The 17,129-nt window shown below is 34.7% G+C and overlaps 2 protein-coding genes across 3 annotated transcripts in view; one reads left to right on the top strand and one right to left on the bottom strand.

Moving 5' to 3' along the window:
- The window catches only part of ankrd13c (ankyrin repeat domain 13C), a 21,949-nt gene extending 13,657 nt beyond the window's left edge, over positions 1-8,292 (bottom strand). Inside the window, exons 1-3 of the mRNA XM_016492265.1 lie at positions 7,820-8,292; positions 5,808-5,849; positions 1,066-1,170 (exon numbers count right to left, since the gene is read on the bottom strand). Coding sequence (XP_016347751.1) covers positions 1,066-1,170; positions 5,808-5,849; positions 7,820-8,105 — 433 coding nt within the window. The 5' untranslated portion in view covers positions 8,106-8,292. The remainder of the gene's footprint in view (positions 1-1,065; positions 1,171-5,807; positions 5,850-7,819) is intronic.
- An 80-nt stretch (positions 8,293-8,372) lies between these two features.
- plaat1 (phospholipase A and acyltransferase 1) lies at positions 8,373-16,216 on the top strand. 2 transcript variants are annotated; one of them, XM_016492261.1, is made up of 5 exons: positions 8,373-8,429; positions 11,967-12,022; positions 13,144-13,267; positions 13,918-14,186; positions 16,066-16,216. In XM_016492261.1, the coding sequence occupies exons 2-5, from the start codon at positions 11,990-11,992 to the stop codon at positions 16,165-16,167; spliced, it is 528 nt and encodes a 175-aa protein (XP_016347747.1). In that variant the 5' UTR covers positions 8,373-8,429; positions 11,967-11,989; the 3' UTR covers positions 16,168-16,216. The 2 variants fall into 2 exon arrangements, with proteins under 2 accessions (XP_016347747.1, XP_016347746.1); XM_016492260.1 differs by lacking the exon at positions 8,373-8,429 and adding an exon at positions 10,653-10,783 and having other exon boundaries at positions 16,066-16,214.
- Positions 16,217-17,129: the final 913 nt, after the last annotated feature.

Here is a 17,129-nt window from a genome sequence, read left to right as displayed (position 1 = left end):
AAGTAGTTTAAGTCTTTGGTTCTTTTAATTGTGATGATTTTGGCTCACATTTAACAAAAACCCATCAATTCACTATCGCAACAAATTTCAACAATTTGAGTTGAATTACTGAAATAAATGAACTTTTCCACGACATTCTAATTTATTGAGATGCACCTGTATCTAAAGTATTGAAATATCAAAAGTACTGAAAATTGATCAAAATACTGATATATTATCAAAAGTACTGCATTAGTACCAAAAGTACTGAAATATTACGAAAATACTGAAATAGTATCAAAATGCTGAAATAGTATCAAAAGTACTGAAATTATTAAACCAACTGAAATATCATCAGAAGTAATGAAATAGTATAAAACGTATTGAAATAGCACCAAATGAAATCAGACACATTGATTACTCTAGGGTTGATCAAATACACAAGCAGACAGTATTCAGCATTTCTCTCAAACTCTTCTAAATTTACTGCAGCTCAAGGACAGACTGTCACTAGTACATGTTTTATCCCGTTACAACCTTAATAAACATCTCATAAAAGCACATTTTTAGAGTACAGACCTTCTTCGTGTTTTTAATTAAGAGACATTCTGATCATGCTACCTAAATCAGCTGTAATTGCACTGATTTGTACAGCATTTGAAATGACTGTCGTTTTGTTTTTCGTTCTCTGTTGATCTCCGTCACGTCTGGACTTGCACCGCGAGCTCTTGAGAACTGACGACAGAAACCGCTCGATTCTGACTCACAGCCATTAAACTCCCATGATGCACAGAGTGTCACACGAGCACACAAACACCTCCATCACTGAACTAATACGGATAATTTTCAGTATTTCTCATTTTCATTTAGGCACTAAAATAACTAAAACTGAACAAACTGAAACTTAAAAACAACCCAAACATATTTATAAATAATAAAAATGACAAAACAATTAAAATTATTATTTTTTTAATAATAAAATGACAAACACAACAACATTTTTAATTAAAATTGAAACATAAAATATAAAAATAAAATCTAATTCAAGATATGAGCAAAATCTATAACAGTATATCAATGCCGTACTCATCTGTCGGTCTCCGTAGCTGATGGCCTCGGCGAGTGGACTCCATCCCTGAGCGTTTTTCACCTTCACTGGTGCATTATGGGCCAGCAGGAGATGAGCACATTCTGAGGAGGAGAGAAGAGCATATCAATGCTTCTTTACAGTGCCTTGAACGTCTGATTTCGCTCACATCACAGACAGAGACACTGAAATCACACTGATAAACCAAACACTAACTACATCTACTGTCTCCAAACTGTACAGACTGTCAAATATTGCATCTGTGCATCTTTCTTTTCAATAAATGTCCCTTATTTTGCTGTTTTATTATGCATTACAGATGCTTTAAGACACAGCAGAACCCTTTCACCCAGCGCTGCACGAGCTCCAGAAAGGGAAGCATGCCACTGAAATGATGCCCAGATCCCGATTTAAACATTAAAGGAGGTGCAGCAGCTTAATTTAACATCCCTCTTCTGCTGCGGCCACAAAGGAATGCCTTTAATTTCAGCATTCAGAAGAAAGAAACGCCTCCGAGCTCTTCACCAGGTCAAACACTAGTGGACGTCTAGAGCCAGTAAAGATGAAATACTAGCACACTACACACTATATACTGCTGACTTCTGAAAACAACACTTGAAAGAGAATGCAGTAAAAGCGCCTGCCAAATGCATTTACATTTATGTATCAACGTAAATGCATAACTGTTAATGTAAATATCACTTCTGGTCAAGTCTAATGCACTACATTGTGGGATACATTATGCTATGGAAGCTTATTTAAAAAAAAAGTTAGTCAAAAGGTTATTGCTTTTTATGTGACAATTCAGTTTTTTTTTAATTGCAATTCTGAGAAAAAAAATCTGAGCTGCCAAATAGAAAGTCAGAATTGTGAGATAAAAAATCGCAACTACCATTTTTATATTTTTAAAATGTTAAATCAGAATTCGGAGGGGGAAAAAAGCCAGAATTGCAAGAAGAAAAATCTAAATTGTTAGATATAATGCTGCAATTGCACAAAAACACAATTGTGAGAAAAAGTTGTAACTACCTTTTTTTTTTACATTTTTTTATTCCATGCTGAAAACAGAAATTGCAAAATGTAAAGTCGAAGTAAAATTGCGAAATTGTGGGTTCATAACTTGCAATTTTGAAGAAAAAAAGTCAAGAATTGTACGATGAAAAAGATGCAATTACCTTTTTTATTTTGTGCCGGAAACAAAAGTCAGAATTGCGAGAAAAAGTCAGAATCGCGAGTAAAAGTCAGAATTCCAAGAAAAAGTCAGAATTCCGAGAAAAAGCCAGAATTCCGAGAAAAAGTTAGAATTCCGAGAAAAATTGTGAGATAAAAAATCGCAACTACCATTTTTATATTTTTAAAATGTTAAATCAGAATTCGGAGGGGGAAAAAAGCCAGAATTGCAAGAAGAAAAATCTAAATTGTTAGATATAATGCTGCAATTGCACAAAAACACAATTGTGAGAAAAAGTTGTAACTACCTTTTTTTTTTACATTTTTTTATTCCATGCTGAAAACAGAAATTGCAAAATGTAAAGTCGAAGTAAAATTGCGAAATTGTGGGTTCATAACTTGCAATTTTGAAGAAAAAAAGTCAAGAATTGTAAGATGAAAAAGATGCAATTACCTTTTTTATTTTGTGCCGGAAACAAAAGTCAGAATTGCGAGAAAAAGTCAGAATCGCGAGTAAAAGTCAGAATTCCAAGAAAACGTCAGAATTCCGAGAAAAAGCCAGAATTGCGAGAATAAAGTTAGAATTCCGAGAAAAAGTTAGAATTCCGAGAAAAAGTTAGAATTCCAAGAAAAAGTCAGAATTGCGAGAAAAAGTCAAAATTCCGAGAAAAAGTCAGAATCGCGAGAAAAAGTCAGAATCGCGAGAAAAAGTCAGAATTGCGAGAAAAAGCCAGAATTCCGAGAAAAAGTCAGAATTGTGAGAAAAAGTCAAAATTGCGAGAAAAAGTCAGAATTGTAGGGGTGTAACGGTACACAAATATGACGGTTCGGTACGAAACGCCATTTATTATTTGAATTTCCGGAGAAAAAAAAAAAACCTGTATTCGTTCGGTTCACATGCGTACCGAACCAAAAGACCCGTACCGAAACGGTTCGGTACGAATACGTGTACCGTTACACCCCTACAGAATTGCGAGAAAAAGTCTGAATTCCGAGAAAAAGTCAGAATTGCGAGAAAGTCAGAATTGCGAAACGGAAAGTCTAAATTGTGACAATGTTGCCATCGCACAAAAAGAGTCACAATTTTGAGATAAAAAGTTGCAACTACCTTTTCCATTCTATTCCATGTTGAAAACAAAATTGCAAAATCTAAAGACAAAATTCTAAGAAAAAAAAATAGAATTGCGAGATGAAAACTCAAAATTGCAGGTTTATCACTTGCAATTCTGAGGGAAAAAAAGTCAGAATTGTGTAATAATAAGTTGCAAGTACCTTTTGTTATTTTTCATTGGAAACAAGCTTCCAGTCGCAGTGCTTTGGTTGCGCTCTGCTCGTGAAATCATGCAGACAGAAACCTCACATACTGCACATTTATCATGTCACTGTGATCAACGTCAGTTCGTTGTGATGTGTTCAGTCTCCGCTTCAGCGGAGAAACACAGCGACGGCAGCGAGTTTGAGTCGCTGCCAAGTGTTTGGTGACCTTCTGCGCCGCTCTGTTAGCGCATAACAATGTCCTTCTCTCCGCTAGAAACGCTCAGCACAGCCCAACCAACGGCTTTTATTTCAGATTCAGTCAATGAAGAGATCGTGACGGGTTTGTTGTACTGCTCTATACACAGATTCAATTAAATAAATAATCAAGATTAAAATCACGACTACCAAAAAACACTTATGTTCTGAATAAATGCATCTGCTCCATAAATGTAAATTTAGATCTTCTACTGTGTCTGTTTTTAGGGTTTCTGCAGGTTTATGAAGGTAAATTGAAGACTATTTTAAGACCAAATAAAGAAAATTTAATGAAAACATTGAATGGAATATGTCAATATGTTCTCTAAATATAAATGTCTTCTTCTAGCAACACATCAAAGTTTGAAAATACAACTTGAAATAGATTTCCATTACTTTTTAATCCATTTTAATTCATTCTCCAAAACACTAGAATATGGAAATAACTTTTACTGTACTTCTGATCACACTGCAAAAAAAGTGCTGTTCTTCCTCTGTATTTCTGTCTTGTTTTCCAGTGAAAATGTCAATAGATTCTGAAATCAAGATACATTTACTGGAGAAGCAGAATGACACAAAATCAGAAGACTTGTTATATGAGAAAGAGTTTTATGAGTTAAGAGTTTGGAAATTTGGAGCGGGTTTGTGAATAATTTGATTCAGTTCTTATTTGATTCAGATCGGAACTTTGGAGCGCGTTCGTGAATCATTTGATTCAGATCGGAACTTTGGAGCAGGCTCGTGAATCTTTTGATTCAGATCGTAACTTCAGAGCGGGTTTGCAAATTTTTTGATTCAGATCGTAACTTCAGAGCGGGTTCGCGAGTCATTTAATTCAGATCGGAACTTTGGAGCAGGTTTGTGAATCTTTTGATTCAGATCAGAACTTCGGAGCAAGTTCACAAATCATTTTGCGAATTGAATGATCACAATCTAAAATGATGGTTCGCAAATCATTTGATTTGAATCGGGACTCATAAGCACGGATCACGAAACGACTTCATTTTGATCAGTTTCTCATAAAAAAAGACTTCATATCTTAATTTTGCATCTCCAGTAAATGTATCTTGATTTCAGGATGTTTAGATATTTGTACTGGAAAACAAGACAAAAGTACTGAGGAAGAGATGTAGGTTTTGCAGCGCATGCAACATTTAATGCCACAATTTTATGAATTTAAGACTTTCTGCTCCAATTTAAAATTGATTTCAGGCCTTAATTTGTGGAAGAGCGAATTAAGACAAAGCAGAAACCCTGTGTTTTCCAATACGATTTTTGCAGCATTTGTAATCAAACACAAGACATTTAAGTGCATGAATGCAATGCTAGTGTTGAGACAGACTTTCTGAACAAACCCCCTCTCTCTCTCTCTCTGTCTGTCTGTGTGTGTGAGTGTGAGTGTGTGTGTGTGTGAGTGGCGAGTTAAATATCGCATGCGATTTATCGTGCAGCCCTAGTGTGAGAGTGTGTGTGTGTGTGTGTGAGTGCGAGTATGTAACTGTTTGTGTGTGTGTGAGATAGAGTGTGAATGTGTGTGAGTGTGTGTGTGAATGCGAGTATGTAACTGTTTGTGTGTGTGTGAGAGAGCGTGTGTGTGTGTGTGTGAGAGTGTGTGTGTGTGAGAGAGAGAGAGTGTGAATGTGTGTGTGTGTGAGAGAGAGTTTATGTGTGTGTGTCATTTATGCTGATTTAAATACGTAAATATATATATAAAAAACTCATTGTATTATCATAGTATATGTTTTATTGTAATATGGTAAAGAATTATTGAATCATGGTAATGACAATGAAAATAAAAAAATGTAGTGGTCAAAAATATAACATCTGGATGTGTTACTGTAATGAACACGAGGGTTTTTGCATTAATAATGCATGTGAAAAATCATGAAAAAATGTCAATTAAAAACTTAATAGACCTAAAAAAAATTTCATGAGTCTCCCATTGAGACCTGTGCAAGTTCATAAATGATGTTTTATGCCACTGATCTGTTGTGTCAGATGCATCATGCTGGGAAACACCCAATCAAGCATTCAGACGTATCAGAAGCAGGCAACTCACCTTTATGACCCATCATAACAGCCAGATGAAGGGGGGTGTTTCCTGTAAGACAGACAATACTGAGTCATTTACAACCGGGACAAACCCAAACTGAGCAATCATTCGGCAAAACTGCAAAAATGCGTCTGTATAGCTTTTATTCATTTTAATTTCAGTTTTGTTAATCACAATTATAAGTCCTCTATTATGCATGTGCAGAGAAGCAGTTTAATATGATATGAGAATGAAAACAGGTAACACATGTTAGTGAATCAAACGAACCGGCTCAGGAGAATGACATTAATCATGACTGATTCATAATCCATCATACAGATAAAACCTTAAATGAATGCTAGCTTTGGTGTTGTCCGTCACCGGCAAAACATGCAGAATTACAATATCTAAGCAAACTAGCTTTCCATTATTGTCATAATTATTATGGTTCTCGACCGTGTTTCTGAGTCATCGAGGCTCTAGATCATCAAGATTCTGGATTACTGTGGTTCATAATCTGAATAAAAACAGTTGTAGATCCTCCTCATGATTCTGAATTATTAAGATTCTCTGTCACCATATTTGGTTCTAGATAAGCATGTTTCTGTATTATTATACTCTGAATAATAATAACAGGTCTAGAACACTTTGGCTGTGAATTGTTATAATTCTCTATCACCATATTTTTGAGGCATTATGGCTCATAATAATTATGGCTCTGAATAACAACAACAGTTCTAGATCACCACAACTCTGGATCACTATTCTTGATTACCATGTTTTTAAGTCATTAAGGCTCTAGATCAGCATGAATTGAATTATTATGAATCTGAATAATAACAGTTCTAGAACATCGTGATTCTGGACCAAATTTTTGAGGCATTATGGTTCTAGATAAGCATGTCTATATAGTCTGTATAACTAAGACTCTGAATAATAATAGGTCTAGATCACTGTGGCTGTGGATTATTATGATTGTCGATCACCACATTTTTGAGTCATTATGGCTCCAAACATAATAAGCATGGCTCTGAACAATAACAACAGTTCTAGATCACCATGATTCTGGATCATGATTCTTGACCACCATGTTGTTGAGTCATTAAGGCTCTAGATCAGCATGACTCCGAATTAATATGAATCTGAATACGAACAGTTCTAGATCAGCGTGATTCTGGATTGTCATGGTTCTTGATTATCACATTTAGACAGTTAGGTTCTAGATCAGAATACTCTGGATTACTATGATTCTCAATCACCCTATTTTTGAGTTATTAAGGTTGTAGATCAGCATGATTCTAGATTATCATGGTTCTCAATTACAATGTTTTCTATCATTATGGTTCTAAATTACAGTAATTACAGAAAGACAATAGCTCAAAATCAACATGATTCTGGATGATTATGATTGTCAATCACCATCTCTAATCTGAATAATAACGGTTCTAGATCATCATGCTTGTGGTTTATTAGAACAATCAATCACCATGTTTTTGAGTTATTAAGGTTGTAGATTAGCATAATTTTATATTATTATGGTTCTCAATTCCAATGCTTTGTATCATTATGGTTTCTTAATTATAATAATTATGTCTCTGAATGATAATAGTTCTAAATCTACTTTCTAAATTCTGGATTATCATAGTTCTCGATCACCATGTTTTTGAGTCATTAAGGCTCTAAATCAACATGTTTCTGGATTATTATGACGCTGAATGATAATAGTCCTAAATCTACAAGATTCTGGTTTATTACGGTTCTTGATCATCATGTTTTTGAGTCATTAAGGCTCTAAATCAGCATTATTCCAGATAATATGATTCTGAAAAATATCCTATTTCTAGATCCACCATGGTTGTGGATTATTATGATTCTCAATCACCATGAATAATCTGAATAATAACGGTTCTAGATCATCATGTGTTTGAGTCATTATGGTACTAAATCAGCATGAATCCAGATATTATGACTCTGAATAACAACGGTTCTAGATGATCAGGACACTCGATCAGCCCTGAATAATGTCAGATCGCTCTCACCGTGCAGGTCTTTCTGCGCGATGTTCTGCGTCCGGATGAGCGATGACAGCCTCCGCACGTCTCCCCGGAACACGCACTCATGCACGGGATACGCGCCGTCAGTGTCGCCGTGGTTCTGGTTCTGCTGCGAGCTGGAGCGGAGGATCTTGTGGTTGCCGCCGCTGAGGATCTTGCTGCCCCGGTTGGCTTTGGTCGGCCCGGTGGCCGCCGGCTCCTCGTCCGGCTCCAGCAGATCCAAACCCGCCTTGCGCTCTTTGCGCACCGAGCGGATCTTCTCTCCCGTCATATTTACACAGATGAACGGTGGAAAACAGCAGCCCGCACAACATGAACACTGTCCGGTGACTCAACAGAGACGGACGGGAACGAAACACGCACCGGAGCGACGCATCGAACGGTAAACAAACGACACACACTCACACACACCCTACGAGGAAGAGCCATCTACCATCTTCCGCTCGCAGTCTCGCGAGAATCACGGGCGGGCGTAGTGAACGCAGCGCGGAGTCTCGCGAGAATGAGGGGACTCGCCCTCATGCATCGAAACAATCCTCGACTCTCGCGAGAATGGCGTGCGGGGAGACTGGAGAGATTGGCTAGTCTCGCGAGAGTGAGTAATTCGGAGTCATTGAAGAAGGTAAAACACGTTACTTTATCAGGTTTATTAGGGAAAACAGCTAATAAGATATATGATAACTGTATTACACTTGTAAAAGAACTAAATTGTATAAAAGAATATAGTCTTTTTGATTGTTATTTTATTTGTTTTGTTTTAATTTCTAGTTTGTTTACTTGTTTTGCTGGGTTTTTATGATTGATTTTGTGCTACAAGCAAAAGCCTGCTCCATCAGTTAGGCTGCCACAACTATATGAAAGAGCATGGATTTCTGTTCATATTTTCTCTTAAATATTTTAAATATTGTGCCGTTTTACTTTGCATTGGTCTTGATATCTGTTTTGTTTTGTTTTGTTTAGGGATTTTTTACTCTTTCATGTGTATTTAAGTAAAGGTAGAACAATCCTAAATAAAATATTTTAAAAAGAAATCCATGTGAATTAATATTTTATTATTATCATTATATTATATTGAGAAATAAAATCAATATATTGAAGATTTATTTTAGCATTTTATGCCTTTATTTAGACAGGATTTATTTATTTATTATTATACAAGGCTCGAAATTGCGACCGTTTTGGTCGCATATGCTCCCGAAATTTAATCTGTGCGACCTCAAAATATATTTGGGAGCATTTGTGCGAGTGCATATAATTGTTGTCGTGCGACCCGTTTTCATTTCTCTAAAAACGTTCAGAGTATGTGCCTTCTAAGTGTTGATACGGTGACCTGTCTGCCGTTCTATGAAACGTTAGGCTACATAACCAATTAAACTTCATCTTTACATTCTTAACTTTAATGCAGATTTTAGACTGGTTAATATTAGCTGTCAATCACTCAGTCACTGCTTTCCGCTGTCAGGTGACAGGGAGCTAACTACCGCGGGGAATGTAAAAGGCTGAAGAAGACAGAAAATAAAAAAAGAAACACGGAGAGATTTCTTTTGTGAACCACCTAAAGTTACAAATAATGGTGCTGGTGATAGCGATCATGTGGTGAATGTTGATCCACCAGCCGAATAGAAGGCGTACAGTTTTCGGAGAGAGTGGTTGAAAGACTTCTAGTGGCTCCGCTATGAAAATGGTTCTATGCACTGCGTTCACTGTAAAGCCTGTGGGACGGAGTTTGCAGGTAACAGCGTTCGCCACCGAATCTACACATTTCGTAATTTTTGTTTTACGATGTGCGGTTTTGACATTATCGAGTATATTGCAAAATCAAATCCAAATGAAACACACCTACAAAGAGTGCACGCATACATGACGTGAAGTCTGTTAGGTTAGATTAGTGCGCGTGCGCATTTAGAGTGCGTTCTTTCACGGCATGATTCAGTCTATTAAAATGCATCACAAAATTCATTTTCATTTTCTCTCTTCTTCAGCCCTTTCTTTTTCTCGCGGTAGTTAGCCGAAAGCAGTGACTGAGAGATTGACAGCTAATATTAACCAATACAAAATCTGCATTAAAGTTAAGAATGTAAGGATAAAATCTGTTCATATATAATTTGTAGCTGTGGTGCTCCTAAATTTTTGCTGGTGCTCCTAATTTTTTGAAGTTGGGAGCACCAGTGCTACCAAGTAAAAAAGTTAATTTCGAGCCCTGTTATATTATATTATATATTTTAATATATAATATATATTATTATTTTTATTAGTATAAATACTTCGAAATAAATTCAGCATATTCAAGATTTATTTTGGAATTTTTGCCTTTATTTAAACAGGATTTTTTATTTATTATTATATTATTAGCATAAATAAAGCGAAATAAATTTAACATATTAAATATTTATTTTGGAATTTTTTCCTTTATTTAGACAGGATTTTTTATTTATTAGTAAATTATTAATAATAATAATAATATACTGAGAAATAAAATCAATATATTGAAGATTTATTTTTTGTCTTTTTTTGCCTTTATTTAGACAGGATTTTTTATTTATTATTAAATTATGCAAGATTTCATATATATTGCAGAATAAAATCACTGTATTGAAGATTAAGGACCCACACGGACCACATATACATTCATTGTAAAGGTATTAAAATCCTAAATAAAACATAATGGAGAAATTCATGTGAAAATGTGACATGACCTCTACCTCTTAATAAAAAGTAATAAATAAACTGCTACTCTGATTAGTATGCCACACACAGAAACATTCTTGCTATTGCTGTAATCTCAGGAGTGCTGAGCTGATGCTTCAGTTACTGTCAGAGTGCGTGTTGTGTTTGACCGGCGAGTGACCGCAGCAGCAGCAGCAGCTCAGATCAGACACACGCTCTCCTGCATCACAACACATCCATGGAGGCTTGACATCACCCGCTGATCATGACGTCTGCTAATAAGTGATTCTGCTTCATTTAATATCCACGGGATCTCATCGCTGTTGTTAGATGCCAGACTCTACATTTGACTTCATTAATTCAGTTCTTGAGAAACCAGAGACGCTCTGATCAAGTTACTGCAGTCTCATTCACATGCCGCTGGAGTTTCTTCATATCTTCCGCTTTCATGTTTATTTCACTTCACGTTTAAGTCATTTTTAATCAGTTTTTGTTGTTTTTTTAAATATGTCTATATAGTTTATTATGATTTTTATTTCAGTTTTAGTTTTAGTCGTCAACTTTAAATAAAAATGAGAAATGTTGCATTGGCAATGTTGAAAATATTAGTTTTTTATTTATTTAATTTATTTTTCAGTTTTAGTGTTAGTCGTCAACTTTAAATAAAAATAAGAAATGTTGCATTGGCAATGTTGAAAAAACTATTTTTTTTATTTTTAATTTTTATTATTTTCAAATGTTATTAGTTTTAGTCGTCAACTTTAAATAAAAATGAGAAATGTTGCATTGGCAATGTTGAAAAAACTATTTTTTTTATTTTTATTATTTTCAAATGTTCTTTTAAGTTTTATTTAATTTCATTTAATGTGTATTTTATTTCAATGTTTTTTATGGTTTTAGTTGACTATAATAACCCTACTGAGTACATTTGAGCTGAAAATGAATTCTGAAATGTTTATTTTGATACCAAGCTCTAAGTAAAAGTGTAGTTTACACAAATGTGAAATGTGTTTCTGTTCAAATATTATGTTTGATGAACAGGTTTCACGGCCCGTGTTCTTCTGCTGGTTTCTCTATTATTGAGAAGCTATTGTGAATCGTGTGTGTGTTCATTGTGTTGTGTTACTCCAGCATTCTCTGGCTGTTTTCACGTCACACCTAACATGCTCACAAGTGTGATCGCTCACTGATTTCAGTGTGGCACCAGTGTCTGATGAGCCATCAGTTGAGCACATTTAAAGGGACAGTACACACAAAAATGAGAATTCTGTCACCGTTTACTCTCTACATGTTGTTTTATTGAAGCTTCTTTTGTGTTGAACAGAAGAAAGAAACTCATACAGGTTTAAAACAACTGATGACAGAACTCTCCTTTTTGGGCGAACTATTCCTCTAACGTCTTTAAATGAAGGATGATCCAAGCGCATGTATAAAGATGCGAAACGCTGGTGTATTTTTCCATCAGAATGTGCAGAATTCTGCTGTGGGATGATGGATAATCAACAGAGAAGAACTGTTCATGTGAGTAAACAAGCACTTCTTCAGTTATTTAGAACTGTGTGTGTATGAGCAGATTGTAGAAGTACAATGTCCTTCAGTGTAAAGACGAGCATCGTCTAAACATCCTTATGATTCATTTACTGAAGGCACAAAATGACGCATGATATGAAGTCTTGTTTTCTGAAAAATGCATCAAAATGAATGAGTTTATCTCCAGTAAATGTTTCTTGATCTATGAGTGTTTAGGTGCTTGTAACAGAAAACCAGACAAAAATACTGAGCAATAAAATCATTTTTAGCAGCATTAAAGAAGGTATTATTTTATGAAAGCAAGTGTCGGTGCCAAACAGACTAATATTATGCTTCAGGAAACTAACAGATGAAAAATACAAACAAATTACCCATGATGCACTGCTTTGTACACCTGTGAATATATGTCAATTCATATTATTTATTATTATTATTATAGATATTGCTGAATAAAATTAATATATTGAAGACTTATTTTTTGGCATTTTTGCCTTTATTTAGATAGGAATTTTTATTTATTAGTAAATTATTATTATCATTATTATTATTTTGAGAAATAAAATCAGTATATTGAAGACTTATTTTTTGGGCATTTTTGCCTTTATTTAGACAGGAATTTTTATTTATTATTACATTTTGTAATGTTTCATATATATTGCGGAATGAAATCACTGTATTGAATATTTATTTTTATACTGGGGTGTTAGGACCCACATTGTTAAGGTAGAAAAATCCTAAATAAAATATTTTTAAAAAAGATTAATATATGTGAAAATGTGATGTGACCTCTCTTAATAAAAAATAATAAATTACACTAAATAACAAATCAACTGAAACTCTCTTATATCCTACACAACAGAAACATTATTGCTGATTATTAATGTTATTTCTCATGAGTGAGTCAACTTTTGACTTATTAAACTGACACGACAAAAGATGAATATTGGCTGGCAGACTCAAGGGAGAAAGATCACGCCATTATTCGGGTTTTTAGTTTAATCTGAGGACTAAAGAAAAAAATGTTAAGCCTGCAATCTATCAAATGGAAAACCTCAGTAATCAAACGCAGGTCTGTTATTGATAAAGAAGCGTGATTTGTGTGTTTGCTTCAGATGGCCTCGAGTGCAGCTGATGAGGAGCCTCAGCCTGGAGACCTGATCGAGATCTTCAGACCGGCCTATCAGCACTGGGCTCTTTACCTGGGAGACGGATACATCATCAACCTCACACCTGTCGGTCCGTGCCACGAGCCCACACACTCTCTCTCCGCCTCAGTGTATTTCAAGTAGTGCTGTCAAACCAGTCATCGCATGCAAAATAAAGCTTTTTGTTTACATGCTATATGTGTGTGTATTATGTATATATAAATACAAACACATGCATGTATATATTTCAGAAAAGCATGTGACCCTGGAGCACAAAACCCATCATAAGGGTCAATTTTTTTAAACTGAGATTTATGCATCAGCTGATGCAATGATGCAACTATTTGAAAATCTGGAATCTGAGGGTGCAAAAAAATCTAAATATTGAGAAAATCATCTTTAAAGTTGTTCAAATTAAGTTCTTAGCAATGCATATTACTAATCAAAAATGAAGTTTTGATATATTTACAGTAGATTTACAAAATATCTTCAAGGAACATGATCTTTACTTAATATCCTAATGATTTTTGGCATAAAAGAAAAATGTATAATTTTGACCCATACAATGTATTGTTGGCTATTGCTACAAATATACCCCAGCGACTTAACACTGCTTTTGTGCTCCAGGGTCACGTATTTTCTTGACCTGGTTATATGCAATAATTAAAATACACAGATCTTAAATGTTTTTTGAGGGCAGATGTGGACTAAACGTCTCTGTCTGTGTTTTCCTCGGGTCAGACGAGAGTCCGGCCGCAGCTGTGTCCAGTGTGAAGTCCGTGTTCAGCCGGAAGGCCGTGGTCCGCATGCAGCTCCTGAAGGAGGTCGTGGGAGGAGATTCATACCAGATCAATAATAAATATGATGACAATCACACGCCGCTGGCCGTGTCGGAGATCATCCAGCGAGTGCAGCTGCTCATTGGACAGGAGGTGTGTTATGACCTGCTGGGAAGCAACTGTGAGCACTTCGTCACTCTCCTGCGCTACGGGGAGGCAGTGTCTGAGCAGGTCTAGAGCTCTTCTTTTGTCTCTGTGTGCACAACACAAACACTGGATTACTAGCACACTTCTTAGGGGGCATGTGCTGGGAGTCTGGTGTTCAGCCAGTACCATGGTATATGTAAAAGACTCTGTAAAACATGCTGTTTCAACTTAAAAAAGTAAGTGTTTGAAATATGAACGTGAAATATGAAGTGGATATTTAAGTTATCAAGTTAAATCCAGGAAAGTTATTTTAAAGTTAAATTCTAAGCTGTGACAGCTTATTACATTTTTTTTACCATTGGATACGTTTTTTTGACATATTTTATTAGTTTCTTTGTTTCAAGTGAGCTCCTCGGAACTCTCAGAATTAACTCAGAATCAGAATCAACGCAGAATTGTCAGCGATAAACTTGCAATTCCAAAAAAAAAAGAATTGTGAGATGTAAACTTAGAATTGCTATATAAATGTAGAATTGTTAGATGAAAAGGTGCAATTCCAAGAAAATAAGTCAGAATTGCGAGATGTAAACGTAGAATTGTGAGATATAACTTGCAATTCCAAAAAAAAAAGAATTGCAAGATGTAAATGCAGCGGCTAGAGTCCTTACCAGGTCAAGAAAATATGATCATATTACCCCAATTTTACAGTCTCTGCACTGGCTACCTATTAAATTCCGTATCAGTTACAAAATATTATTACTTGCCTATAAGGCCCTTAATGGGTTAGCTCCTGCGTACCTAACTAGTCTTCTACCACGCTACGCAAGATGTAAATGTAGAATTGTGAGATATAACTTGCAATTCCAAAAAAAAAAGAATTGCAAGATGTAAACGTATAATTGTGATATATAACTTGCAATTCCAAAAAAAAAAAGAATTGCGATGTAAAACGTAGAATTGAGATATAACTTGCAATTCCCCAAAAAAAAAAGAATTGAGATGTAAACGTAGAATTGTCAAAAAAAAAAAAAGAAATGCAAGATGTAAACGTAGAATTGTGAGATATAACTTGCAATTCCAAAAAAAAAGAATTGCGATGTAAACATAGAATTGTGAGATATAACTTGCAATTAAAAAAAAAAGGAATTGCAATATGTAAATGTAGAATTGTGAGATATAACTTGCAAAAAAAAAAAAAGAAATGCAAGATGTAAATGTAGAATTGTGAGATATAACTTGCAATTCCAAAAAAAAAAGAATTGCGATGTAAATGTAGAATTGTGAGATATAACTTGCAATTCCAAAAAAAAAAGAATTGCGATGTAAACGTAGAATTGTGAGATATAACTTGCAATTCCAAAAAAAAAAGAATTGCGATGTAAATGTAGAATTGTGAGATATAACTTGCAATTCCAAAAAAGTCAGAATTGCGATGTAAACTTAGAATTGAGATCAAAATTTTAAATTCTAAGAAAAAAGTCAGAAGTGCGAGATGTACACTTAGAATTTGAGGTTTACACTTATCTTTGCAAGATATAAACTGAGAATTGCGAGATGTACATTTACGAATGTGAGACTTAAACTTAGAATAGCAACATATAAACTTAGATTTGAGACCTAAACTTGCAATGAATTGTGAGATATAAACCTAGAATTGTAAGAAAAAAATTGTAATTCTGAAATCAGAAGTGACAATTACCTTTTTGTATTTTAAATTTTTTTCTATCCTGTGGAGAAAACAAAAATGCTACTGATTCAGGACATGCCTTATGACAAAGATGCTGTCTAGTTAGACGAGTATCTAAGATAAAAATACCGTCACAGATGAATGTGCCAATCAGTCAGCATGCCATCAAATACACTGTAATTTTCTCTCATGCATACTGATCATCATGAGACATCATTTGATATTTTGCTGTTGTAATCTGTTGATCTCATACAGTGTGTGATTGTGTGTTGGCAGGCATCACGAGCCATAGGCGCCATCAGTTTAGTGACGGCTGCAGCGAGTGCTTTCTCAGTGCTGGGACTGATCAACACACGCTCCAGAAACAGACCCTTCTAGAGCCACTCAAGATGACAAAACAGCTTTTACCAGTTAATGTCCTCCATGTACTCACATCTTTAGGTTGAAAAGTTGTTGCGTGTTCAAATGGAATTAACTCTTGCTGTGACAACTCGATATGGTATTCAAAGAATTGAAATAAAAGTGTAGTAAACTAGGATTTTGTCTGTATAAAGGAAATATTTGTAAATATAATTATATAAAAATATCTAATTAAAAATTTAAATAAATTATTATAATTATTTATATTTTGTAATAATATATAATTTATAAATAATTACATATAAATAAATAAAAATATTAGTGCTGTCAAACAATTAATGGCGATCACATCCAAAATAAGTTTTTGTTTACATAATGTGTGTGCTGTGTATATTTATATACACACACATGCATGTATACATTTCAGAAAAATGTTTATATATTTATTTATAATATAAATTAGATGAATATAGACATGTAAATACAAGTAAATATTTTTAAAATATATACTGTATGTGTGTGTATTTATATATACATAATATACACAGAACACACATATTATGCAAACAAACTTTTTTGTATGCGATTAATCGTTTAACAGCACTAATTATGATATTTTGAAAATATTAAAGGGATAGTTCTGTCATTATTTGGGGGGTGTTTACACAACACCGTTTTCAACTCAAAACCATTTCTTTTGCAAAACTTATGCGTTTCAGCCGTTTATTTACATGAAAATGGCACTTTGCGGGACTAAAAACGCTAATTTTTGAAAATTTGTTTCAAAGTGCAAGTTTTTGGGAACTGTACTGCTATCGTCTCCATATAAAGTACAATATAAGCATGTGTGATGTTTGAGGGACATCGCCACCTACTGGCTGGGCATTAATAATACAGCATTTCTAGTCATTTTTGTGGATCTGTGTGACCGGGGCTCATTTCGAAAACGTCAGGTGTACAAAACTTTTCTGTTTTTATGT

Source organism: Sinocyclocheilus anshuiensis, unplaced genomic scaffold (genome assembly GCF_001515605.1).
Source record: "Sinocyclocheilus anshuiensis isolate Anshui unplaced genomic scaffold, SAMN03320099.WGS_v1.1 scaffold1200, whole genome shotgun sequence".
NCBI lineage: Eukaryota > Metazoa > Chordata > Actinopteri > Cypriniformes > Cyprinidae > Sinocyclocheilus > Sinocyclocheilus anshuiensis.
The sequence above is the reverse complement of the archived record's forward strand: the minus strand, read 5'-3'. Positions and strand labels throughout refer to the sequence as shown.